This window comes from Anser anser, assembly GCF_964211835.1.
Source record: "Anser anser genome assembly, chromosome: 20".
Lineage (NCBI taxonomy): Eukaryota > Metazoa > Chordata > Aves > Anseriformes > Anatidae > Anser > Anser anser.
Window position 1 is genome coordinate 9,798,828 of NC_139741.1, and position 21,748 is coordinate 9,820,575.

Below are 21,748 nucleotides of genomic sequence, written 5' to 3' on the forward strand. Positions count from 1 at the left end.
TTCTAGTTGGGGAGGAAAGGAAGAAAGAAAATAAATTTTGTGCAAGGAAATACTCTCAGCTCCCTCCTTCCAGCGGGTCTCTCTCCTTCTTTCTTTATTCCCCCCCTTCTTTTCTGCTGCTTTTTTTTTTTTTTTTCTCCTCCTCTCTTTCGGAGATCCTCGCCCTCCCAGCCCCTTGATCAAAGCATTCCGCTATTCTGATTTATTGCCCGCTTGGAGAGGCTTTTTTTTTTTTCTCCTTTCTCTCGCTTTTTTTTTTTTTTTTTTTTTTTTTACAAAGGCGACCTGAGATCAGCCATTACTTTCCTTGGCTCGCTTATAGGAATCTCTTACATTTGGTGCTCGCTGCTGGTGGCGGTGGAACCGCGCTCGGATTCTTTCATCCCCCCCCCCCACCCCCTGCCCGTCCTCCCCTCCCTCCCTTTCTCCTTCCCTCTCTCCCTCCCTCCCTCCCCCGTTATTCCGCCGGGGGAGCCGGATCCGCGGCGGCGGTGGGGCGGGGGGGGCCGAGAGCCAGCGGGAGAGCCGGCCAGAGCCATGGACGGCCCGGCGCGATGCAACGGGCTGCGGAAGAAGCGGCGATCGCGCTCCCAGCGCGACCGGGAGCGGCGAGCCAAGGGCGGCCGGCGGGGCGCTGCCTCCGGCGGGGCCGCCGGCTCCGGGGCCGCCGCGGCGCTCTCGTCCTCGGGCTCCGAGAAGGAAGACAATGGGCCCCCGGCGCCGTCCCGGCCGCGGCCCCCCCGCAGGAAGCGGCGGGAGTCCTCCTCGGCCGAAGAGGACATTATCGACGGCTTCGCGATGGCCAGCTTCGTCACTTTGGAGGCGCTGGAGGTAGGAGCGGCGGCGCTTTGTGTGCGCCTCATTGTGTGCGGGGGCGGCCGCGGGGGGGCCCCCGCCCGCTGCCGGCCGCCCCCGGCCCCTGCGCCCCCCCTTTGGGGCCGGGGGCGCCCCCGCCGCCCCTTCGGACCGGCCCCGGCCCCGGCCCGGGGACACCTGCAGCGCGGCGCCGGGGGGGGGGCTCCGCGGGGACCGGGGCCGGCAGCGGGACCCCCCCGCCCCGCTGTGTCCCCCCCCGGCCGGTTGTGTCCCCCACACCCCGTTGTGTCCCCCCCCTCCCGTCTCTTTATGTCCCCCCCCCAGCCGCTGCCCTCCCCCGGAGCAAACTTTTCTCGCCCGGTGTCCCGGGGCCGAGCCCCCCCCCCGGTTTTTCTTCCATCCCCCCACCTCTGTCACGGGTGGGCGGCGCGGCCTCCCCCGGGGGGGGAGCGGCGTGTCTGTCTGTCTGTGTCTGCCTGTCCCCAAAATAAAGGGGGGCGGCGCCTCCTCTCCCGAGGGGGAGCCCCGGGCCCGGCCCCCCCCCCCCCCCCCCGGCCGCTGTCACCCCCGAGGGGCTTGGGGGGGGATGATGCCGGGGGAGCCCCGGCCCCGCTCCTCTGGAGGGCTTTGTTGTTCCTAACTTCTGCTCGGGAGAAGTTTGCGTGGTGAAAGGCAGATTTATTTGGGTTTACATGCACTGGAATCACAACTGTAACAATTATGAACTGTCAAAATAAATGCGAAGATGAAGCTGATTGTTTAACAAAAAAATCTGTGTAGCTCTTAAGCTGTTTAAATATTTAGCCAGGAATACTTAGTGGCGTTTTCTGGTGCTGTGGTTTTTTTTCTTTGTTGTTTTTTGATTTCTTTTTTCCACCCTTTGGAGCTGAATTTTGTCCTTGGTTACACCTGCACCAGCCCAGACTCGTGTCTGAGAGAGATCTCCTCCCGGTGTAAGCCAAGGGAGGATCTGCTCCCCCCCGAGAGCCTCCGCGTGGCTGGCGAGAGGCTCGTGTGGGCGGCGGTGAACCGGTGCTGGGGATGGCCAGGTGCCCCTCTGCCACCCCTCTCACCTGGTGAGCCCGTCCAGGAGTGTCCTCCGTGAGCCGAGGAGAGGAGCGTGGACGTGTCTTTGTCGGCAAGAGTGGGATTTGCAGGCTGAGGTTTTGGACAAAATTCTCTTCTTCCTCAAACAAAGCCCCAGTTCATGTCGTTAGGGGTTTTGTGGGAATATGGACTCGAGAATTTGGCCGTAGCCCTTCCTGGAGGGGAATTGAGGAGCAAGTTTTATGTTCAGAACTTGTAGGGTGTTTTGGAAAACATCTCTTTATTGTGTTTCACTCCTCATTTTTTTTAACTTATTTTCCACTTGAAATGAAAATTGCTGTGCTTTTTTTCCTTGTTGCAAAGCCAAGAATGGCTACTACTTGCATCCTGTCGTAATCCTGTATCGCTAAAAAGGAGCGCGGAAACGTTACCCAGTTCTGCCAGCTAATATCACATTCAGATAAAACAATAGCTCGCACACTGAGACTTGACATACTTTTAATGTTCATGTGATAGGTGGCACATTTTGACCTAACGATTTCATGCTGCGTTGAGAAATAATGTCACAAAATCATTGTTAGGTGCTTTTCCCTGCAGCTCGGTGTGTATGTTGAGAAAGTTGTTTCTGAGGATCAGAGGGAGATGAAGGTGTCTCAGGCACAAGCCCAACGTAGCAGGAATTACCGTGTGTGTTGTTCGTAGCAGCCTCAAGTTTTCATTGTGATTTGAGCGCTGCCAAGGAGGTCGTGAGATGTCTCAGCCCAGGGGAGATGTTCAGGTTCTTGTCTCAACTCATACCAGAGCTGAGAAGCCCTGGGTGCCGTGGAGAGGTGCCCTGGTGTTTACACACCTCGTGTTTTGGATCTGCCTCGGGCTCACTGCAGCCATGGAGGTTTCTCCCCAGGTTCCAGAAGGTTTCTGTGCCCAGCATGACAAGATTGCCCTAGCGGGCTTTGTGCTTGAACTTCAGCCTGTTCTCAGGCTTAGCGCAGCCAAGAGTGTGAGACAGAGGGTGTGTTTTGTCTGCTTGTTGGTAAAAACAGTGAGGACCAATGTGTAGAACTTCACACCACGGGAAGATCTGAACCCGCGCTCCGGGACAGGCAGCGGATGGGTTGGCTGCCACGGGAGGGATGTGGAGGGACGAGGCTGAGCTCTCCGCTCGTGAGCCCACCTTTGTGGCAGTAGGTGTGTGAGTTGGGTGGGAGCTGCCTGTTGCCCCAGGATCTTTTTGTGGGTGCTGTGAATAAAGCTGTGAACAAGAGCAAGGATTTCCACATAGCTTTATTTTGCTTGACCTTTTCCAAATGCCTTGTGTTGGGGTGACTGAAAAGCCCAAATTGTGCAAAATGCCAGGTTGTGTGAGGCTTGTGGATCGTAAGGGGACACAGGTGATGCACGAGAAGATACACCTGAAGGCTGCTGTAATTCCAGCAGGAGTCCTCTGTGTCTGTTAACACCAATTACGGGCATGTTGATAAAAGTTCCCATCCCTTGAAGCACAATTATCTCTCTAACCAGCTCCCACTCTCAGAGCTGCTTTTCTGTCCAGGTATCAGTAGCCTCCTCTGCTTCTGCAGTGTAAATTGTTTGGTGTAGAAAGAGAGGCCGTCTGCTTCTAGTTATCTGTTGCAGGGTTTATGACAGCCTGTACCTTGATCTTCTTTATGTTTGCATGGGGAATAGCAGGGGAAGAGGGAAGTGGGCAGACAGCAGGTTTTCATTGACTTTTTTTTTTTTTTTGGTTGTTGTTGTCTTGGAGCAACAGTTGAGCAAATCTGGTGTTGCTGCGAATGTGGCCAGACTGCTCCTTGCCCGGTCTGATGAGGCTCTGCCGTAATGAGGTGCTCTGAAGGCCCGTGCCCCACAGGGAGCTCTGACCTTCAGCAGCCCCCAGGTGCCTCTGGTTAAGCGTGGCGCTGTAGTCCTGCAGCTTGATCTCAGCACCGCGTCCTACCGCGGGTGGCCTTGCTGGGACTATGTGCAGCAGGCTCTGAGCGTTGATCCACAGCACTTACCCCTCAGCTCTCTGGCCTCCCAAAATCTTTCGGCATGGAAGAGGAGAAGGGTGCAGACATCCAGCGTCTGTGCTCGGCATCTGGTCAAGCTGACCTCTTGCTGTAGCCTGCACCTCTGGCACGTTTGTTTCCAACAATAACTGCATGAGGTTCTCCAAATCCAGGTGGGCATTGTCGATGCCGGTTTGACAGGGAAAGGGCGTTTTTTTTCAGGAGGTGACGAATGGATCCGTTGGGGTGACTTTCTGTGTGATGTGCTGGGGAGGTTTCCGTGGAGCTCTCAGGCAGGTGGGATTTCACAGATGTCTCCTTCCTCCCCCAGCACGTCGGGCAGGAGGGCGATGTGGCAGGGCTGTTGGCGTGCGGTGGGGAAGGTGATTTGCCGTGATGAGAAATGAAATCTGACCTGAATGTTAAGATAGCTTAAAGCCTTGGAAGTACTCTGTGTTTCCTGAGTCAGCTCCGACCATCCCTATGGAGCAAGCAGTTGGTTTCGGGTTTTCTGAACCCTGGGTAAGGTAATGAGTTTTTTCTGTGGATGTTTGTTTAGCTTCAGCTCAGGCAGTTCATCTGACAAGCTTGAAATGGGACAGAGATATTTATTTATAAAGCACAGATAGAAATGGCATGGGGAGGGGTGAGCTTGCATTTAAATGGTGATTCTTGTTCCATAAAACCAGCACAGTTCCTCACCGCACGTTTGAACTAATTTCTGTTCTGCATGCAGACATCAGTCTGTTTTGAGACCGTGCTAAATTATCGTCAGGTAAAGCCCAATGTAATTAATTACAAATGAGAAATGCTGACAAATATTTGTCAAGGAGCTGCTTAATGAGTTTCAAATTCTGTGTCAGATGATTCCATCCACCTAGTGTAAATAATTTTTAAGCAATTGTTCCACTGAGTTTGTGTGATTTAGGCAGATGTTAGCTATGGCAGTTCTACCTATTGAGGACACACAATAATGCAAGACTAAATGGAGTAAAACTTAACAGCTGATAGCGGCTTTTAAATAGAAACAGTGCCGTTACACAAACAAAATGTGGAAATAATAGGAGGTTTTGAAGATGCTGTGGTCTAAACAGTGTGTCTGTGTGCTGTGTACACAGACGGTGTAACCCTGTGTGTGCATCTGAAGGCAGGAATTTGCTTTAATGACCATCCTGTGATGCCCATTGCTATGCATGGCCCACCGAAAACACTCATCAGTAGATGGGTTGTGTGACACCAGAAGCTTGGGCTCGGACACCAGAACGACTGGCTGGCAGTGGGGTTTCTCCCCAAATCACTCTCTTCACACCAGCCTTTTAGGTGGCTTGATTAGCCTTTACTTAAATTCTCTGAGATTCCAACACAGTTTGTTCTGCCTTGTCTCTATCCTTTCATATTTCAAAAGGAATTTGATCTTCGTGCCTTACTGCAGCAGCATCATAACATCCGGTGTTTGTTCAGTGCTGTCAGCAAATCTTGGTAGTCCTTCTTGTATTTATTGACTGCTTAGGTTCTTCGGTGTTTGTCCTAGTCTCTGTTTGCACACGCATGTCTTCAGATTTAGACCAGCAGAGAAAAGAAGGTAGTAACTAAATGAAGGTATCTGCGGATGACAAGTGGCATTAGGTTTTGTGTGATGCTGGGATATCGTATGAAGCGATGTGCTTATTATTTTCATTATGTGTTTAGAGGAAACAGTAAATTGACCTGAGATCAAATTTTGAGATAACCTTGACAGAGCAACTGAATCTCTTGATGAAAACCCTCTGCAACCAGAGATGAAAAAACAGCAACCAAAACTGAAACCGGGACTGCGAGCAGCAGGATGCGTGTTCCACAAAAGGAACCTCTCGGGTAATTTTTGAAACCTATGTTACTATAATTTGGACATGTGAATAAAAGCCTGTTACTTTTCTGTGAGGCTGGGCACCCCCAGCTCCCCCCGATTCATGTAGCTGTTGAAGAGCTGTTATCATCTCTTCCCGCACATAATGACCGAGGATTGTGATCCTTGCATAAATACTCTTTTAAACTTCTGAAGGTAACAATGTAATGAAGGTTGGGATTTTTGCCTTTCCCATGGGTGGTAGTAGGAGGCACAATGGCCTTGAGTTAAAGAAGGAAGAGTTTAAACTATAAGGACAAGTTCTTTAGATAGATGTGATTCAAGTAGTCTCCACTGGCCCCGCTCTTTAAGCTCAACATTAATGGGAATTATACCACATATCAATAGGACAAAAGACACCCTTATCCTTTTTTATCTTGGCATCTTTTTTTTTTTTTCCTCTGCTATTTGGGTGAGAAAGTAAGCCCTTTCTCATTAAATATCTGGGGCCTCTGCTGGGATGAGGGAGTGTAAAGAAATAGATTTATAAAATAAGGGTAAAGGATCAGGAACTTGGAAGGAAAATGATCACTAGGGAAAGGCCAAAAAATCAGCAGAAAGACATCAAGGGGCTGAGTAATTGAAAGATTGAGTTACAACACTGAGATCAATAGAGAAATATCAGGGACTGGATGGGAACACAGAACTGGAGGGCGATGTTCCTGGGAGCTGCAGGTGGGGTCTGTTCTGCGCCTTGGTGGGAGCCCTGCCCGCACTGCTGGGGAACGCTCAGCCCCTGTCTAAAAGTTGTTAAACCTGGTGACTTTTCAGCTGAGAGAGAGGCAGGATTCCTCGCTCAATGAAATGCCCCCCTTTCTCCCCATCTGTTAGTTTTTCTGTTGTTTTTTTTAAAAAAAATGTTTTTGGCAGTTTGAGTGGAAGACCCTTCCGTATTACACCGGGGGTCTGACCTGCAGCCTTGTAATTATCTGCAGCTAAATTAGAAGTTTAATCTTTGTTCTGAGCAACAATAAGTTGAGTCAGATAGGTTTTAAAAATAGCCCAAGCTCAAGTTTAGTGAAGTCTCAAATGCAATTAATAAAAGGGTAATGGAGTTAGGAGGTTGTGGGCTGAAACGTGGCGATGTTTAACTCTGAGTTTTCCTTTACTCGAACTGCAAGGGAACTGTCTTCGAGCTGCCTTCTGCGAGGGAAACTGCTTGCACTGTTTCTCTGTGTTTGTGTGTATCATCCGTACGATTTATCAGTTCAGTATCTGTATTCTCGTTGGGGTTTGGCTTGGTGTGTGCCACAAATTACCAGCTGCATGCATTTCTTGTGTAGTTGGTTTGTTGTCGCTTTGACGTGGTGCCAAGCCATGGTGAAGACCACTTCAGAACATCACAGTCCTCTAAATTCCTTTGTTGTAAAATGGATATTATGAAAATCTACTTTGTAAGTAATGAGAAATGGCTAATGCAGGTAGGGATTTGTTTTGCTGTAACAGCAGAACGTGCAGTGGCAATTTGTCAGATCCCCAGCTCAGCTCTGCCGTACCGTTTGCCTTTAAATAGTGTGTTACCTTAATATCTTGAGATTTTTCTCCTTGTATCTTGGCAACACTGCTGCTGAAGTTCACACACTTGTGTGCTGGAGAGGGAAGGCTTTAACCAAAAGGGTAAATCTTTAGTCTGGTAAACGTTGTAAGGAGGAGTTTTGGTCCTGCCTTCCTGTCTGCAGGAGAGGCGGTGTGAAAGTCTGCAGAAGAAGCGGGTTATTCCCCGGCACCGCACGTATTTTTCCCTTTATGACTTTTTGCCTGTCAGGTCTAATTTGATCACGTTGCTTGACATTCGCTCCGTGTGGATTTACTTGGGTTTTGTTCGGTGTGCCGCTTGGTCCTTGTGGTTTTAAAATCTCCCGAGATGAAGATGCGGTAGGTGTGCAGAGGTGTGTTAATATCTGCTGTGTCCAAGTGCCCGGCTGTCTGAACTTCAGGCTCTGTAATGCTGCTTGGTGCACTGACGTGATTGATATCCCAAGTCCAAGTGGGAATAGTTACTCCACCGCTATGCAGGAGATCAGCTTGGTGTTCTCTGCAGAAATGATCGCCCATTAATCTGTTGTGCACATGTTTGCCAGCTTCCCGGAGTGGAAGTTGCTTCTCCTCTAAAACCAGTGCTTCTATAAATTGCATCTTTTTGTGCTTTTGTTCAGTAGCAAAGGGGGAATTATAGGTTTGGAAATAAAAACACCACCATTCTGTCTTCTCCATCCACAAGCCCAGGCTTGCCCTTTGCTGGATGAGCTCATGACGACGAGCAGACTCCTTCAGCCTTCGAGGTGTATGCTGTGCTGGGCATCCTCTGAACGAAGCCATCTGGGGCGGGTGTGGGGGTGCTGCAAGAGGACAGCGCACGCTGCGGTCGGAGAGGGAAATAGAGGTAGGCACTGGGAGATTTGGGATTAAATTAGCTGTAAGGTGGCTGAAGTTCTGGAGGGGTTTTCCTTGTGTGGCACAGTAGGTGTAGAGAAGGCGTATCTCTTTCAGGCGTGTTTTGAACTCCCATGCAGTCGTATGGTGGTCAGACCAAGAACTGAATTCATGAAGGTCTGCGAGAAGCCTTGCTCCATAACGAGCTTTGAGAGGGACGATTTTCTAAGAGGATGGCTGGTAACAGGTAACCTAGTTTGCAGATTGCTCTGAAGTGCCCTACTGCTGCTGTTAACTCGCCCTCCCAGCACACAAAAGACATTTTTCAGTTCTTCGCCCATGAAACGGAACTGAGGAGACAGAAGTGGTTAGTGCCAACCTTTCCTGGACCACACACAGGTTGTTCTTGGCATGGGCAGACCTTTCAATGTGAGGATCGGCTTTGGTGATACCTCTTCTCACAGGTATGGTGGGAGTGGAGGAGAGGCAGCAAGATAAACCAGCTCTTTGATATAAAATGGGGGTCCTGTGTGTCGCGGTGCTTGGCACAGTGTCTCTCTGGAGGGTGTTGGGAGCATCCTTCCAGGGTCCTCTAGACGCTGGCATCTGGTCCCCAGCTTCCCCAGAACATGGGCAGGAGCTGGGAGGTGCTGCTGTAGCAGGAGCTGGATAACATGCTCTCTCCAGCTTGCTCCAGAGCTGGCCAGATGTGCTGAATGGCCAGGCACAGCACAGAACCCATTGGAGAGGGGCTGGGGCAGAGAAAGTAGCTTTGACCTCAGAGGAGGCCCTGTGGTAAGAAGGCAGAGGAAGAAGTGCTGCTGGTGGGGACAATTTATGTTGCAACTCTGTTAGCGTTGTGGGTTTTAATGCACATCAAGGGCACTTTGACCTTTGAATGGAATCTTTTGGTGTGAAATTGTCTTTTTTCCTTTCTTTTCTTCCCTTAAAAAAAAAATTCAAAATAAATACTGAAAATCAAAACCGTCTGTTTTGAGGGGACCAAATTGCCTCTCTTTATTTTATGTGATTTGGATATTACTGAACGATTAAAAGTCCTAGTAATTTTTACTGGCTGGCTATTGTGCTTATAGGCAGTGACTCTTCCAGCATTAGTCACTTTAACTATGGAAAAAATAATAAAAATGCAATTAATGTGGCTCAACAGCTGAGTCGGCTGGACTTTCAAAAAAAAAAAAAAAAAAGTAAATTTTAATGAGTTCTGGGATCAGAAAGATACATCTGGTGGATGGATTTGCCAAGTTTTCAACCTCAGAATGTGTGTTGAAAAACTCAGTGAATTATGTAACTACAAAAGTGGATCTTTGCATGTTTATAAGACCTCAGTGCAATCTCCTTATATTTGCCTAATGACAAACAGACATTCTCGCAGAGAGGCAGCCCAGAAGGACATACATATGCTGAAAGGGCTCTGTAAGCTGATAGCGTTTGTATCAGAATGCGGCGACCAGCAAGGGAATTTTAGTGCATCCATTAAATAAAGAAATAAATAAAAATTAAATCTTGGTCTTGGATGAAAGAAAATAGAAGGAAGGGAAAGGGGAGGGGAGAAGGCAGGAGGCAAGGAAGCACCGAAACTTTAAATGTACGTGATGTGTGGGCTATGATATTGTGCCTCCGCTGCTGAACCAGAAAATTTATAACAACTGTTTGTCATGTGTATGTATTTATAGCCATTCACATAATGAAGAAGTTTCATGAGGTTGTAATAACATATCAAGATGGATGTAATTAAAACAGAAGCAAATTGACACCTCTAGATTAAAGGCAAACTCTAAACTAATACACCTGTACGCTGTCACTTATGTATTAGTTGTCTGGGGCAGTCTGCCAGATATGCAAATAAAAAGACATTGGCACATTTCCTTGGATGTGTGGTTATGAAAAAACCCAACTATTTAATCTCTTACCTAGCCCCGTTCAGGTTTGTAGCAACAGCAGAAGTCCTTAGTTTGGTGTCACTGATGCTTTGTGATTGGAGGGGGCGAAAAGATTTGGAGAGGTGGGGAAAGGAGCAAGATACACAGCGTGGGTGATGGACGTGGAGAAGTGTTCTTTAAATGGGAACCTTGCCTGAGAAAAGAGGTGTCAGCTGGGCTGTTTCAGATCTGTCCTAACTCTCTCTCAACTTGAGAGGAGTAAAGAGTCCTTCATGTTGACTTAGTGTTTGAGCTCAGGTAAATGCTTTTGAAAATTGCGCTGTAGCAACAGATGTTGGTCCTTGTACTGCAGGTGATTGAAGTTGCCAGTAAGAAATGCCTCTAAAATGTATATATTTCAGATATATTGGAACAATTCAAATCTGATGTAAATCATAAGTGAGTCTATGAAATGGCTGTAAAGTATCTTAGCAATTTGATATAATAGTATTTTTTCAACTTGTTTCAATTTGCAGAAACCTAGTATTTGCCAGTGGAGCTGTGGACACCTGTGTGCTGAATTTCAGCCAGCAGTTGACACGTTTACTCTCTGAATCAGCTTTCTTGGAGTTCTTAAAGTTAGTTTGCAAAATACTGATATGAAATAGTGTGTTGGTATGGAGCAGGAAGGGAATGACCTGCCTTGTTGGTTGCAGGCAGGTGAAGGGAAGTACCGTGCTTTCCTCCGAGTATCTTGCATTCAGATAACCCGCATTCCTTGAAAAGCCCCAGGGATGGAAATGGGTCCTCACACGTCTTGTGTGTAACCCATGTGGCTGCCAAACTGGGTTTTCTGTAAAACAGATGATGCCAGTACCCGAGATGGGTGTTTGAAAGGCCTCACCTTTTATGGCTTTGCTGGCATCTCCTCCGTGAGCGGCTGTCCCAGGGCCCCGCTTCCCTCTGCTGCTTCCAGCGACCTCCTCTGAAGCTTGCAGACCCTTGGGCTGCAAACATAAATCAAACAGCTTTGTTAGTAGATGGATATGACCAATTCTTGAGAGCTTAGTGATGCCCAGAATTCAGCTGGGCTTTGAAATGGGGCTTGAAGCTCTTTGCCCCATTGGTGCTGAAGTGGAGATGTGGCCATGGGCTTTGCGAGGCGTCGCGGTCCCGGTGGGCTGCTGCCCTGCCAGGGCTGGGATCTGTGCTGCTGCAGAGGTGACTGCATGATGTGGGCATTCTCAGGGAGCTGCCTGCATAAAAGCTCCAGTGTTCTGTTACACTTCTTCTGAATTATAAAGACTTCTTTTTTAATACATCTGGACACTAAAGATCAATCGTGCTAGGTACGAGGCTTCAAAGTGGTTTGAAATGGTAGGATTTTTGTCTTCAATGCTTCAACAACTTTTCTTCCACCTTTAATCTTTCATGAGCAGAAGCTTCAAAAGATAATTAGTAAAACATGCTTTTATCTGCATTTATCTCTAAACATGATTAATTTTTTAACTGCAATTACAGCAATCATTTCAAGTTTCCTCTATATTAATGAGTAAAGGATTTTTTTAAATTCTTTATTTTGAAAGAGAGAGCCTAAATAGGACTGTATTGGCTGGGTTGAAAGGTACATTTATGAGTGTGCTTTTTGTTTTCATTGCTAGGGATTGAATTTCCGGTTCCAGGAAGTAATATTTCACATGGATTAAAGTCTTTGAAATGCTCTTGCCCAGCTTCCCTGGATCGTTTCGAGGAGCTGACAATAATAGGAACTGGATCAGGCTCTTGCTGGACCTGGCTGCCCAGCCACGCATTCCCTGTGTCGCGGTACCTCTTTGCACTGTGCCGTGCACGCGTGACCGGTGGGACATCCTCTGCCTGCCGCTCTTGGCATTGAAACGTAAGAAATACGATGCGGGTGGTTTGTTGCTAATGAGTTGGCAATGAACTTGTAAATTTTCACCTTTACAATTTCTGTCTGTTATAGGCAGCTTAAGGCGTTTTTTATTACTATTTCACTTCTGCGAGAAAGATGTTCATGCCTGTGCCTTTCTTTATTGCTGGTGGCTGTGTAGGACAGTGTCCTGCCTGCAGGGCTCCGTGGGATGCGGGACCACCTCCTGGCTGTTGGTCCTGCACGTGGTTTACGCTGGTGCCCCTAGAAAACAGTGCTGCTGGCACAGAGGTATCCAGGGCTTCAATCAGTTAAAAACTTTTTCCACTAAGCTGCTGCTTTAGTGTAACTGTGCCCCATGAAGGGTGCTCGTCAGCCCGCCTCCAGCTCCTGCATGCAGAGGAGGGAACTGTGTGGCTGGAGTGGGCTGTTGGCGGCTCTGTGCCTCCGAAGGACTTGGCCCCGGTGCTGCTTGGAGTGATGCTGGGCTCTGGGTACAGCACAGGGGCTGGTGCTTGCTCAGCGGATGGAGCGGGCACTTGGAGCTGCTGCTATAGGAAGTGTAATGACCTGATTTTTTAGTTTTTGATTTATCCCCCCCTTCAGATAGGCCCTAGTCTGGGGTGTCAGAGGTGACTCGGAGTGAGCCTGCACAGCCTCGGTTCACATCTGAGTTTAGCTTCTAAACTGAGATTCGAGTTACCCTGCTCTGCAGTCTCTGGGGAGGTGGATGGGACGATGACCCCAGCAGTGAATTGGGCAGCTGCATAGGAAAGCATGCAAGTGTATAATCAGATTTCTGATAAAACCAGGTCTCAAGGTCTCTTGAATGGGTAGCTTTTCTGTGAATAGCCTCATGAGGTCTGCTGTGGCTGCTCTCTTTGTTCGGTACTCTGACAAAAATTGCTCTGGTATCCTTGTTGGCATATTTTTACATCTGTTATCCATATTTTGGATTTGTTCTGGCTGCGGTCTTATTTTGTTTTGCAAAATCTACCTGGGTTTGGGACAGAGATATATGTTTGCTAAGGCAGATTTGAAAATTGCATTGTTGAAATACAGCCCATATGGGCTATTGTAAAATGGTTACTGCAGCATATAATTGCCTTCACAATGATGTGCTTTGTCATTTCACTTCCATCTTCAAAGAGGCTCTCCTGTAGTCTGCTGACAGCAATGGTGGTATTAGAAAACATATGGATTTGTAAAGGCATTAAACTGTCTTTAGTTCAAGGATTAGATTACAGCGTTAGAGTATGGGTCACCACGTTTTCATGCGGATAGGCTGCACTCGGCTCTGTCGGGGTGTGCTGTAGGTTAGGGAAGGGTTTGTTTGTTTGTTGGAAATACCTGGCACGATGTCCCCCTGAGCGCGGGGGGAAGGAGGCATCTCTTGTGCTGCTGCATGCTGTCCGTCCGTCTGTCCCACGTGGATGGCTGGGCTCGGTCTGGGCTGGCCGGCCTTGGAAGACGTCTCGGAGGGAGGGCAATGCCAACTGCAATGTGGAAAAACACACAGAAAGAAGGACCGCAGTGTTGGCTTTGAAACCTTAGGGGTTTTTCAGTCCTCTGTGCTGGGCTGCTACTCAGCATGTTTTGAGCATTTGTTTGTATTATGTTCATGTACAAAGGACGCATTTAAGCTGTACAGCTCCCCACTTTTCAGAGTGCAGGGCAAACCTTCAGCTTTTACTGCATCTCTACCTGCACGGTCCCAAGGGTGGATTTGCCAGTGCAGGTTTGAGCTCCGCAGTGCCCTTTTCCGGCCTGGAGCCGTGTTCCTGCTCCTCCTTTACACCCTCGAAAGGGGAAAGCTGGAGAGTGGAAGTGGTAATAGACAGTGAAGACCCTTCTGTTTCAGTTTTGTCTCTTCTCTCTAAAACTTGCTGCCTGCTCAGGTTTGTGCTCTGCCCAGCTGGAACATGGGAGCTGCACTTGTGCTGCCTGCTGTCACCGGCTGCTGCCCCGTGGAGTTTGGCTCGTGCAGGTCCCTCCCAAACTATGCTTCCAACTCCTCTTGTCCTTCAAACACTGTCTTTAATCAAGAGTGCTCTTTGAGAGTGCTGTTCCCTAGGAGGTACAGGCTTGTCCCCGGGTAACCACAGCCCACTTCCGTGACCTTGCTTGGAGCCCTGTGTATGCTCGTGGGGAGGCGCCGTGTCTGGTGTCTTGATTTCATTTGGGTGTCTTGACAGAACACAGCGGGTCTATGGGGACAGTGCTGGTGTGTGAGCTGCTATTTAGTGTGAAGTCAGACGCGTGCTTAAGTGTTGCTTTGGGCTGGAGTGTTAATTTTGCTGCAGCTGAGTTTTTCTGTCTGCAAAATGGGTTTAATAATGCTCTCTCTCTTTGGAGATTTCTCTGCTACTTAATTAGCGATTGCAGGTTGCTCAAGTAGTAAGTGAGGAACATAAAATATCTGCGTAATTTAACTGTAAGGTCTTGAAATGCCAGTGCTTATATATACGTAGCAGTGGTCTGGCTACAATGAATATATAAGTAACTGAGGGTACCTGAGTAATCATCAGCCACCTTTTAAACTAAATGTAATTCTGCCTTAAAATTGTTGATTACAATCATTTCATTAAGCAAATCCGATGCGAAGGGTAACCCAGTGAAATTCCGATGATTGCTTAATTTTTCTTTATACTGTTATGATTATTAATGATGTAAAAGTTAGTGTTGCTTGGTTATGGCTTGTTTCAGATTTAAATCACTTCTAATGCTATCTGTCCCAGCTGCAGTGTATGTCAAGGCTAGCTTATGGTAATATATTTTCTTAAATCCATTGCAGAACAGGGAAGAAACTCTTGTTCTAGCTATGAGAAATGTTAAAGGATGTATTACTAACTCTGGCAGCTGTGACGGTGATAAACAAATTAGGCCTGTCATTAATGCCAGGGTCTGCTGGTGTAGTATGTCATGAAACCAGGATATCTCTATTACTAACTGGCCTATAAAAATATAAATGCATGGTTTTTTAGTCCTTGCATAACAAATTTAAGAGCAAAGCTGCTTTGTGATAAGGTTTGTGTAAGCTGATGCTGAGGTCTGTGCGTTGCATGTGGCGTGTTTTCGCAGCGAAGGGCGCAGAAATGAACTGAGGAGAAAGTTAGTGTGGGGAGAGGCTCCCCAGGAGCTGCAGCTGGTGCAGTCAGGGCTTTAGTTAAGGACAGTATATGTGTGCAGATGCTTAAATCAATTCCTCCTTAAGACAGTACTTGAAGATGTGGTTGAAAATCATAGCACACTGGACTTAGAACTTAGCATCCTGCTCCTGACTGCACCTATTAGCTATATCCAAAAACACGCTCTTAATGCAAGGCCTCCCAACAGTGCCTTTTTAGAAAATGAACACGTTTTGAGGGTCAGCCTGGGGGAATGGCTTAGGGTTTTTGGCATGTGGCTTTGCTTGGGGACAGGGGTGCCACCGCCTTGTGCCATGCAGGCGCCTCCCGTCCTGCTGTGTGCTGCTGTCTCCAGCACCAGCTAAACAGGTGGCAGGATGGGAAGCGCCATGCTCGGAAGGAATTCGCTCTGCACAATAGCTCACCAGAGGCCTGTTTTGTTACAGAACATTGATTAAATAAATATTCCTATGCATACAAAAGAGGAGAAATCTGTTAGAGCGCTCTGCAGTTATTTTTCCATTAATGGTGAGGAGCTCTCTCTAATTTTCCTGCCCCTTTCAATCTGCTTGCCTGTCTTCCTCCCTTCCCATCACCACGAACGCCTTCAAGTGCCTGAGTAACCTACAAGCAGCCGAGGTTCCCACCCGTGCAGATCTGCTGGCACGTTTGCTCCAGCTCAACGTGCGCTAGCAGATCCTGCTGGCCAGTGCAGGGCATAATTGACTGCTGTGTGCGAGTGGTTCTGATTAACTTGGTATTTCATGTTCAATATCAGGATTCCTTGTGCTAACTGACAGTCATTTCATTAATTTATATAGCGGTAGTCAAAAATACAATGTTGCAATGCCGGCATCTTGCATAACGTTGACAATTGGGGCAGAATATTTGATGTCTGAAGAGTGTCTCTTTTCTGGTGTTTCTGTGACCCCTGATCTTTTCAAACCTTTGAGGCAAAAGTTGCTGCTCTGTGATCTGTGCTGTGTGCAAGGGAGGTGAGTGCATGTTTTTGGGGAAAGAACCTCTGGTTCAGACACCCTGGCGGCCAAAGACAGCTCTGCTGCAAGCAGCAGGTCGAATTCAGTATGAAATGGTGGCAACTGGGAATAAATGTAGGGTGAAAAAAAAATACTTGAGGGGGAAAAATAGCTTTAGTTTTTAAGTTCAGCAAATATTTGTCTCAAGAAAGAAATTTTGGTTGAACAAATGTCTGGCTACAATAAAAGTATGAGGAAATGCTGTGGCATTACTTTGGCTCTATGCAGATGTGACCGACATCAAAATCCACTCCAAAGAAAGTAACTTGAATTTAGCTTTTTGTTTTTCAAGCAATAATCTTTCTGCTTTGGACAAAACAGAAGTCGTTGTTGTTTTTCTTGGAAAAATTTAGAGCTGTTATTCTAGAGATGTAAATTACATCGTGTGTTTTTTTTCATCTTTAAAGACCACAAACGAATCCACCTTCTGTTATGAGTATGCTCTAAAATTCTTGCCAATGTTGGCTAGATTTGGGAGCGGGGTTGTGGAGGTGCCCCCTGGGTAGGACTGGTCTTCTGGGCACTCTCGTGAGGAGATACCTCGTCCTCTTTCCTAAGCAGTGATATGATTGCCGTGGTTGAAATAAAGCCATGTGAGCGTGCTCCACTCTCCCGCTGCTCTGTGTTGCTGAGGGTTAGAGAGGACTGGATCTACAAGGCTGAAGCAGCAGCCCAAAGTTTTTATTTTGTATTGATTACTGTGGGCAATTAGTTGGAAGCGACACAAACCCGAGTTTAATTCTAATTTTACATACCACCAACAAGCCAGCTGTTCGCTGTATTCTTCCATGATAATGCAATGCAATTATTTTTTTTATCTTTCAAGATGTGATTTTATGTTGGTGTATTTTCCCACTAACCCTTTGGCATTGAGTGCTTAGAACAAATTCATTTTTTTCCCCGTAACATGAGAAAACCTCAAGTCCGATGGCCAAGGGACTGTGCTAAAGACAGCTGAGGAGGAATGTGAAGTGATGTGCAAAGAGGAAGGGCCCGGTCTGAGCCTTAAAGCCACTGGGACGTGTGGAGTGATTAATGGTATCGTTGCTTTTTAGCTTCATCAAAAGGCCTCAGTGTAAGGGTTTCTAAGGAATGCTGATAGTCACAAGAACCTATCAAAGGGTACGGAAAATATGAAATGAGCAAGCAGGAATGGGAGTTAATTACTGAACAGTGATTACTCTGATATAACCAATTATTGAATCATTAAATGTTTATTACCTTTTTTTATGCTTCTTTCCCCCATAAGTGCAGTTTTGTCCTCACAGTATTAAAAAAGGGGTGGGTCTAATGCATAAAAAGCCTTTTCAAAGCCTGGAAGGTATGAAAAGAGCATCTCATCCTAGCACCTGACAGGCTGGCCTGCTCGCGCCGCTTTCCCTTGCTCTGCATATTTGGGGTGAAGTGCTGTGAACCCTCTTTAAAAGCCAGATGATCTCATTTCTAGGAAGGAGTTAGCGATCGGAGCAACAGGAGAGCGTCTCTGTGGGACATAGCAGCAGGTCCTCTGATCTTCAGGCAGTGACGGAGCTCGGTTTGTGCCTTGTGCTCCAATACAAGGTGGATGTGGCTTGTTTGCCCATCTCCCGGCAGCTCTTCCTAGGGCCTCTGGTCTTCCTAGGGCCCTCTGTTCCTTGAAGCTGAAGTGACAAGTCTTTGTTTTGTTTGGGCTTGGAGCATCCCTTCCCTCTCCATTCCCTGAGGAAGGAGTTTCCATTCCAGGGGCAAAGGACAGCTGTGTGGAAGAGAGACGTAAACCATGCCCAGGTCTTCCATTGGACATCTGCAAACTGCAAAATAGCATCTTTTCAGGCTGACTGCAGTTACTTTGAATGGCATTTGAGGGTTTAAAATGTTAAAGCAATTTTTTAAAATATAGCTATTTGTGACTTTCATAGATGATCCTTAAACGTTGAGTTGTTTAAGCTTTGTATCTCAGAGGAGGAAGGGTCAGGGTAAAAATGCTCTTTCCCTGGCATTGCAGTGTTTCCCTGAGGCTGTGTGTGTGTACGGGAGTGGGGCTGCCTCTACCCCTTGCCTTTGTGTCTTTGGGGGCTGGTGGAGAGGCCCCAGGGTCAGCACTCAGTCCTGGTGGACCACAAGCCTCTGTGAGTGGATTTTATACCTGTGCTGTGGGCAGAGAGCACGTGGCCCTTGTGAGACCTGGTTATTTACACCAGGTCACCTATTTCTGTGGTGGTCGGGGTGTCTCGGCCTCAGCTGACACCGTCACCACCTCTCAGTGACTGCGGCAGGGCGCTCTCGAATACCAGGGGCCTGTGCGTAAGATGAAGTTCTTACGAAACAGGTATTTCCATGCCCTTATTTGTGAATTTAGTGTGATCAATGCTCTTATGAACTTTTTTCCTGACATGACCCAACCAGCCAAATGTACTTCTTGATCTTCCCTCCCAAATGTGGTTTTCAGTTCTCACCTCTGAGGCCTACAGTAGTAGATGGGGGACTTGCTGGGAGCACACAGCAGGAAAAGTAAGGTGCTGCATGTGGCTTTGCGTTACTACTGCTGTGGAAAAGGAGGAAATGCTATTGAACCGTGCTCCTGGGAATCCAAATTACTGTCTTCGCTGCAGTGCTCTGTCAAATCTGTTGTGTGGTGCTTGGGACTTTGCCCTCTTTGGAGGTACTCACTCCTCATCAGCTGATGGATGGGCTTTTCCCTTAAATCCTTTGAAGGAGAACTTTATTCTGGAATCTTTTCTATATTTTTATTTCTCCATTTATTTTTTTTAGAAGAAGACAGACCATGTTTACTTTGTGAAGCAAACGTTATGCGGGTCAGCTCCCTGCTGCGCACGAAGATGGCTCCATCCCCGCAGCGCACGTCTGCAGTCAGGGCCTGTCAGAGATGCTTAAAGATGGGTCACTGGCGGCAGCTCGGGTTCCCACACTGGCCAGACACTATCGCTTTGAATATCTAGCAGCGATACAGCAGCGAATTGCAGCCATAAAAAACCTCCTTTATTCTGCTTTATGCCGTGCTGGGGATGCAGGCTGGTTCGTGGGGCTCGGTGTCCCAGCTGCTCCGGCCCTGCGAGTGAGAGGTGCAGGGCCTTTGGTGCTGCTGCTTGCAGGCATGTGTGCAATTATCCCTGTTTGACAGCCTCTGTGTAAAATAGTCATAATAATAATAATGAAATGTCCCTCAGGACTTCCTCTTAATAACCGAACACAGAGCTGCAGTTGTAAGCTGTCTCTGTAATGTCACAGGCTCTCTGGGCGGAGAGGACAAGGCATGGCATCCCGGGCCTCGCCTCCTCGAGAGGTGCGGTGTGTTAGCAAGGCGTGGGAGACGAGCCAGTCCCCTGGACTGCTGCAAATGCTGGATTTCAGTGAAAGGTCGGCTAGGAGCAAGGTCAAAGCAAGCCCAATAAGCGTAGCAAACAGCGAAGCTGCGAGGCGAAGATAGAGGTTAATGCGAGGGCTACTGGTATTAGTGCAGCATGTGGTCAGCTTGCTGCGAGCAGGTTCTGAACCGGGAGATAATGAGGAGGGTTTACTCTAATTCTATTATAATGTATAATTAAGTAGCATAATTGATAGCAATTTTCCCTGCGTGTCTGTGTGTGTACATAGTCTCATTTTCGACTTTTGTGCAGTTCTACCATGTGCCTTCCACTGATGCAAACTGTCCGGTGGCTCCCCCAAGCCTGGCTGAGCCCACGGATATGGAGGGGGAGAAAAGTTTTCCAGAGCTTCTGAAATAAGGCCATATTACCTATTACCTAGGTGGTGCCCTGGGTTAGGTAGAGCTGCTGCTGATAAAGGAAGCAACGTGCTGTCTGGAGAACCACAGATGGAGTCGGGGTTTGCAGAGAGCGAGGGATGGGTCAGCTCTGTTTCTCCCTGGTTTGTCTGCATCTTCTATTTATGCCTGGTGCTCTGTCAAGCACAGAGCTTGAACTGAATTTTGCCTTTGCGATCATCTTTTGCACAGGATAAAGTTAATGCTTTGGGGCTATACAGAGACATAAACATGACTGTGTTTCAAGTCCACTGGGGATTTTTATTTTCATGGTGCACAGAGTAGGCAAACCACTGCTGGTTCCTCTGGCCTTGCTCTGCTGGACAGAGAGCAAAGAAGCAAAATCTTCCCTTACCCAAAATCAACTCAAAGCCCCAGGCTGCAATACTCTGCAGATGTGAAGTTTGGCTTTTGTTTTATTTAGACGGGTAGGGGAACACCTGCTGTGGTATTGACTGTGGATGCCATACAATGACCTGACCTACCAGGTGTAAAATCAGGCAATATCCCAAGTGGTGGCTGTTGCTGATGTTGTACCTGCTGCTAGATCCTTGATGCGATGTGAAAACATCAAGATGGCAAGCTTAGATTTAAGAAAAAATAAAAATCTGTCCCTTGTGGTACAGCAGTATGCCCAGAGTCTTGAATTGTAAAGTTACAGAATCTGTATGACAAGTGAAAATATTGAATGATTTGTCTTGATGGTTGCTTTGCTTGTCCACTCACTTGATTTTGCAGGGTAAGGTTGAGGGCATTAGTATTTACTTAATTTTTCCTTCGTTAACTGGCAATACAGTTTTCCAGTGTAAATGCAAATAACCGACTTCCCCATTCTTAATCCCTTAGGGATGGGAAACCAAAAGGCCATGCTCTTGTCTGAGAGTTGGGATTTAGCCTTCCAGCTCCCTTAAATGTTAGCAGGAAACATGGCTAAAGGCTCCCAAATACTGGACTGAGACTCTTCCCTTGAGGTTTTGGTTTATTTGGAAATTCAATTTGTAATTATTATTATTTTTAATTTCAAAGGTTATGCAACACTCTAAGCCTCAGATTTTAGGTCACTCTGCCTTTTACAGCCAGATCCATCTCATCAGTGAGAAGGCTCCCAGAGGACTGCAAAAGACTCAGGCTTAGTGTCATCCACGAAAAATGTATATAATAGGTGTATAACGCAACCTCTCTTAGCTTGACAAGTGCGATGTGAACAGTGTTATGGGACAATTGCATGCACTTAGTACTTCTTTGCAAAATAGTGCCAATTGCCGTGGGCTGAATGATGCCAGGGTCTTATAAGTAAATACCTGTCAGTACTTGTAGATGGAGCCAAGGAAAGTCAGGTGGAGAAATCAGTGAGATTGGCTTTTGTGCAGAGTTTCAGCATCTGAGGCACTGCTAAATCTAGCAAAGGATTAATACCAAAATAATCCTGCTTGTCCAGGAAACCCGTGACAACGTGAAGGTTTGAGATCAGTGTGATATGCTTTAGAATGAGTGCAGTAATGCATTCAGAAATCACCAGAGATAGAAACCAATTGCTATTCATCCTACATCACATCTGAGCTTTCCTACAGTTTGTTTCCTGCTCCAGTGATAGCAGACAGCCCCTTCCACTTGAAGCCCAGCATCATTTCAGTGGCGGCTTTCACCAGAACCCATAAAAATTCATCCAAAGCCAGTGAAAATCCCTCTATTGCTCAAAATCAATTCCTCTTACCACTTGAAGAGTCTCATCCCAGACTTCAGATGGTCTGTACTGTTCTCCAGTGCAGTTAGCATTCGGGCTGCAGAAGTTGGGTCAGAATGGGAAGGAAAGTAGGGTAGCAACTGGAAGGATACGGGTGGTGGTGTGCATGTATATTTTTCCTTTACAGTAAATATCCAGATCTCACTAATCTGTGGCTATTGAATGCCCATGCTGG

At 47.3% G+C, this 21,748-nt stretch overlaps 1 protein-coding gene across 5 annotated transcripts in view; it reads left to right on the plus strand.

Moving 5' to 3' along the window:
* Positions 1-253: 253 nt before the first annotated feature.
* The window catches only part of AUTS2 (activator of transcription and developmental regulator AUTS2), a 761,980-nt gene continuing 740,485 nt past the window's right edge, over positions 254-21,748 (plus strand). For all 5 annotated transcript variants that reach the window (XM_083806486.1, XM_083806489.1, XM_083806488.1 and 2 more), the window contains exon 1: positions 254-831. In XM_083806486.1, coding sequence (XP_083662612.1) covers positions 538-831 — 294 coding nt within the window. In that variant the 5' untranslated portion in view covers positions 254-537. The remainder of the gene's footprint in view (positions 832-21,748) is intronic.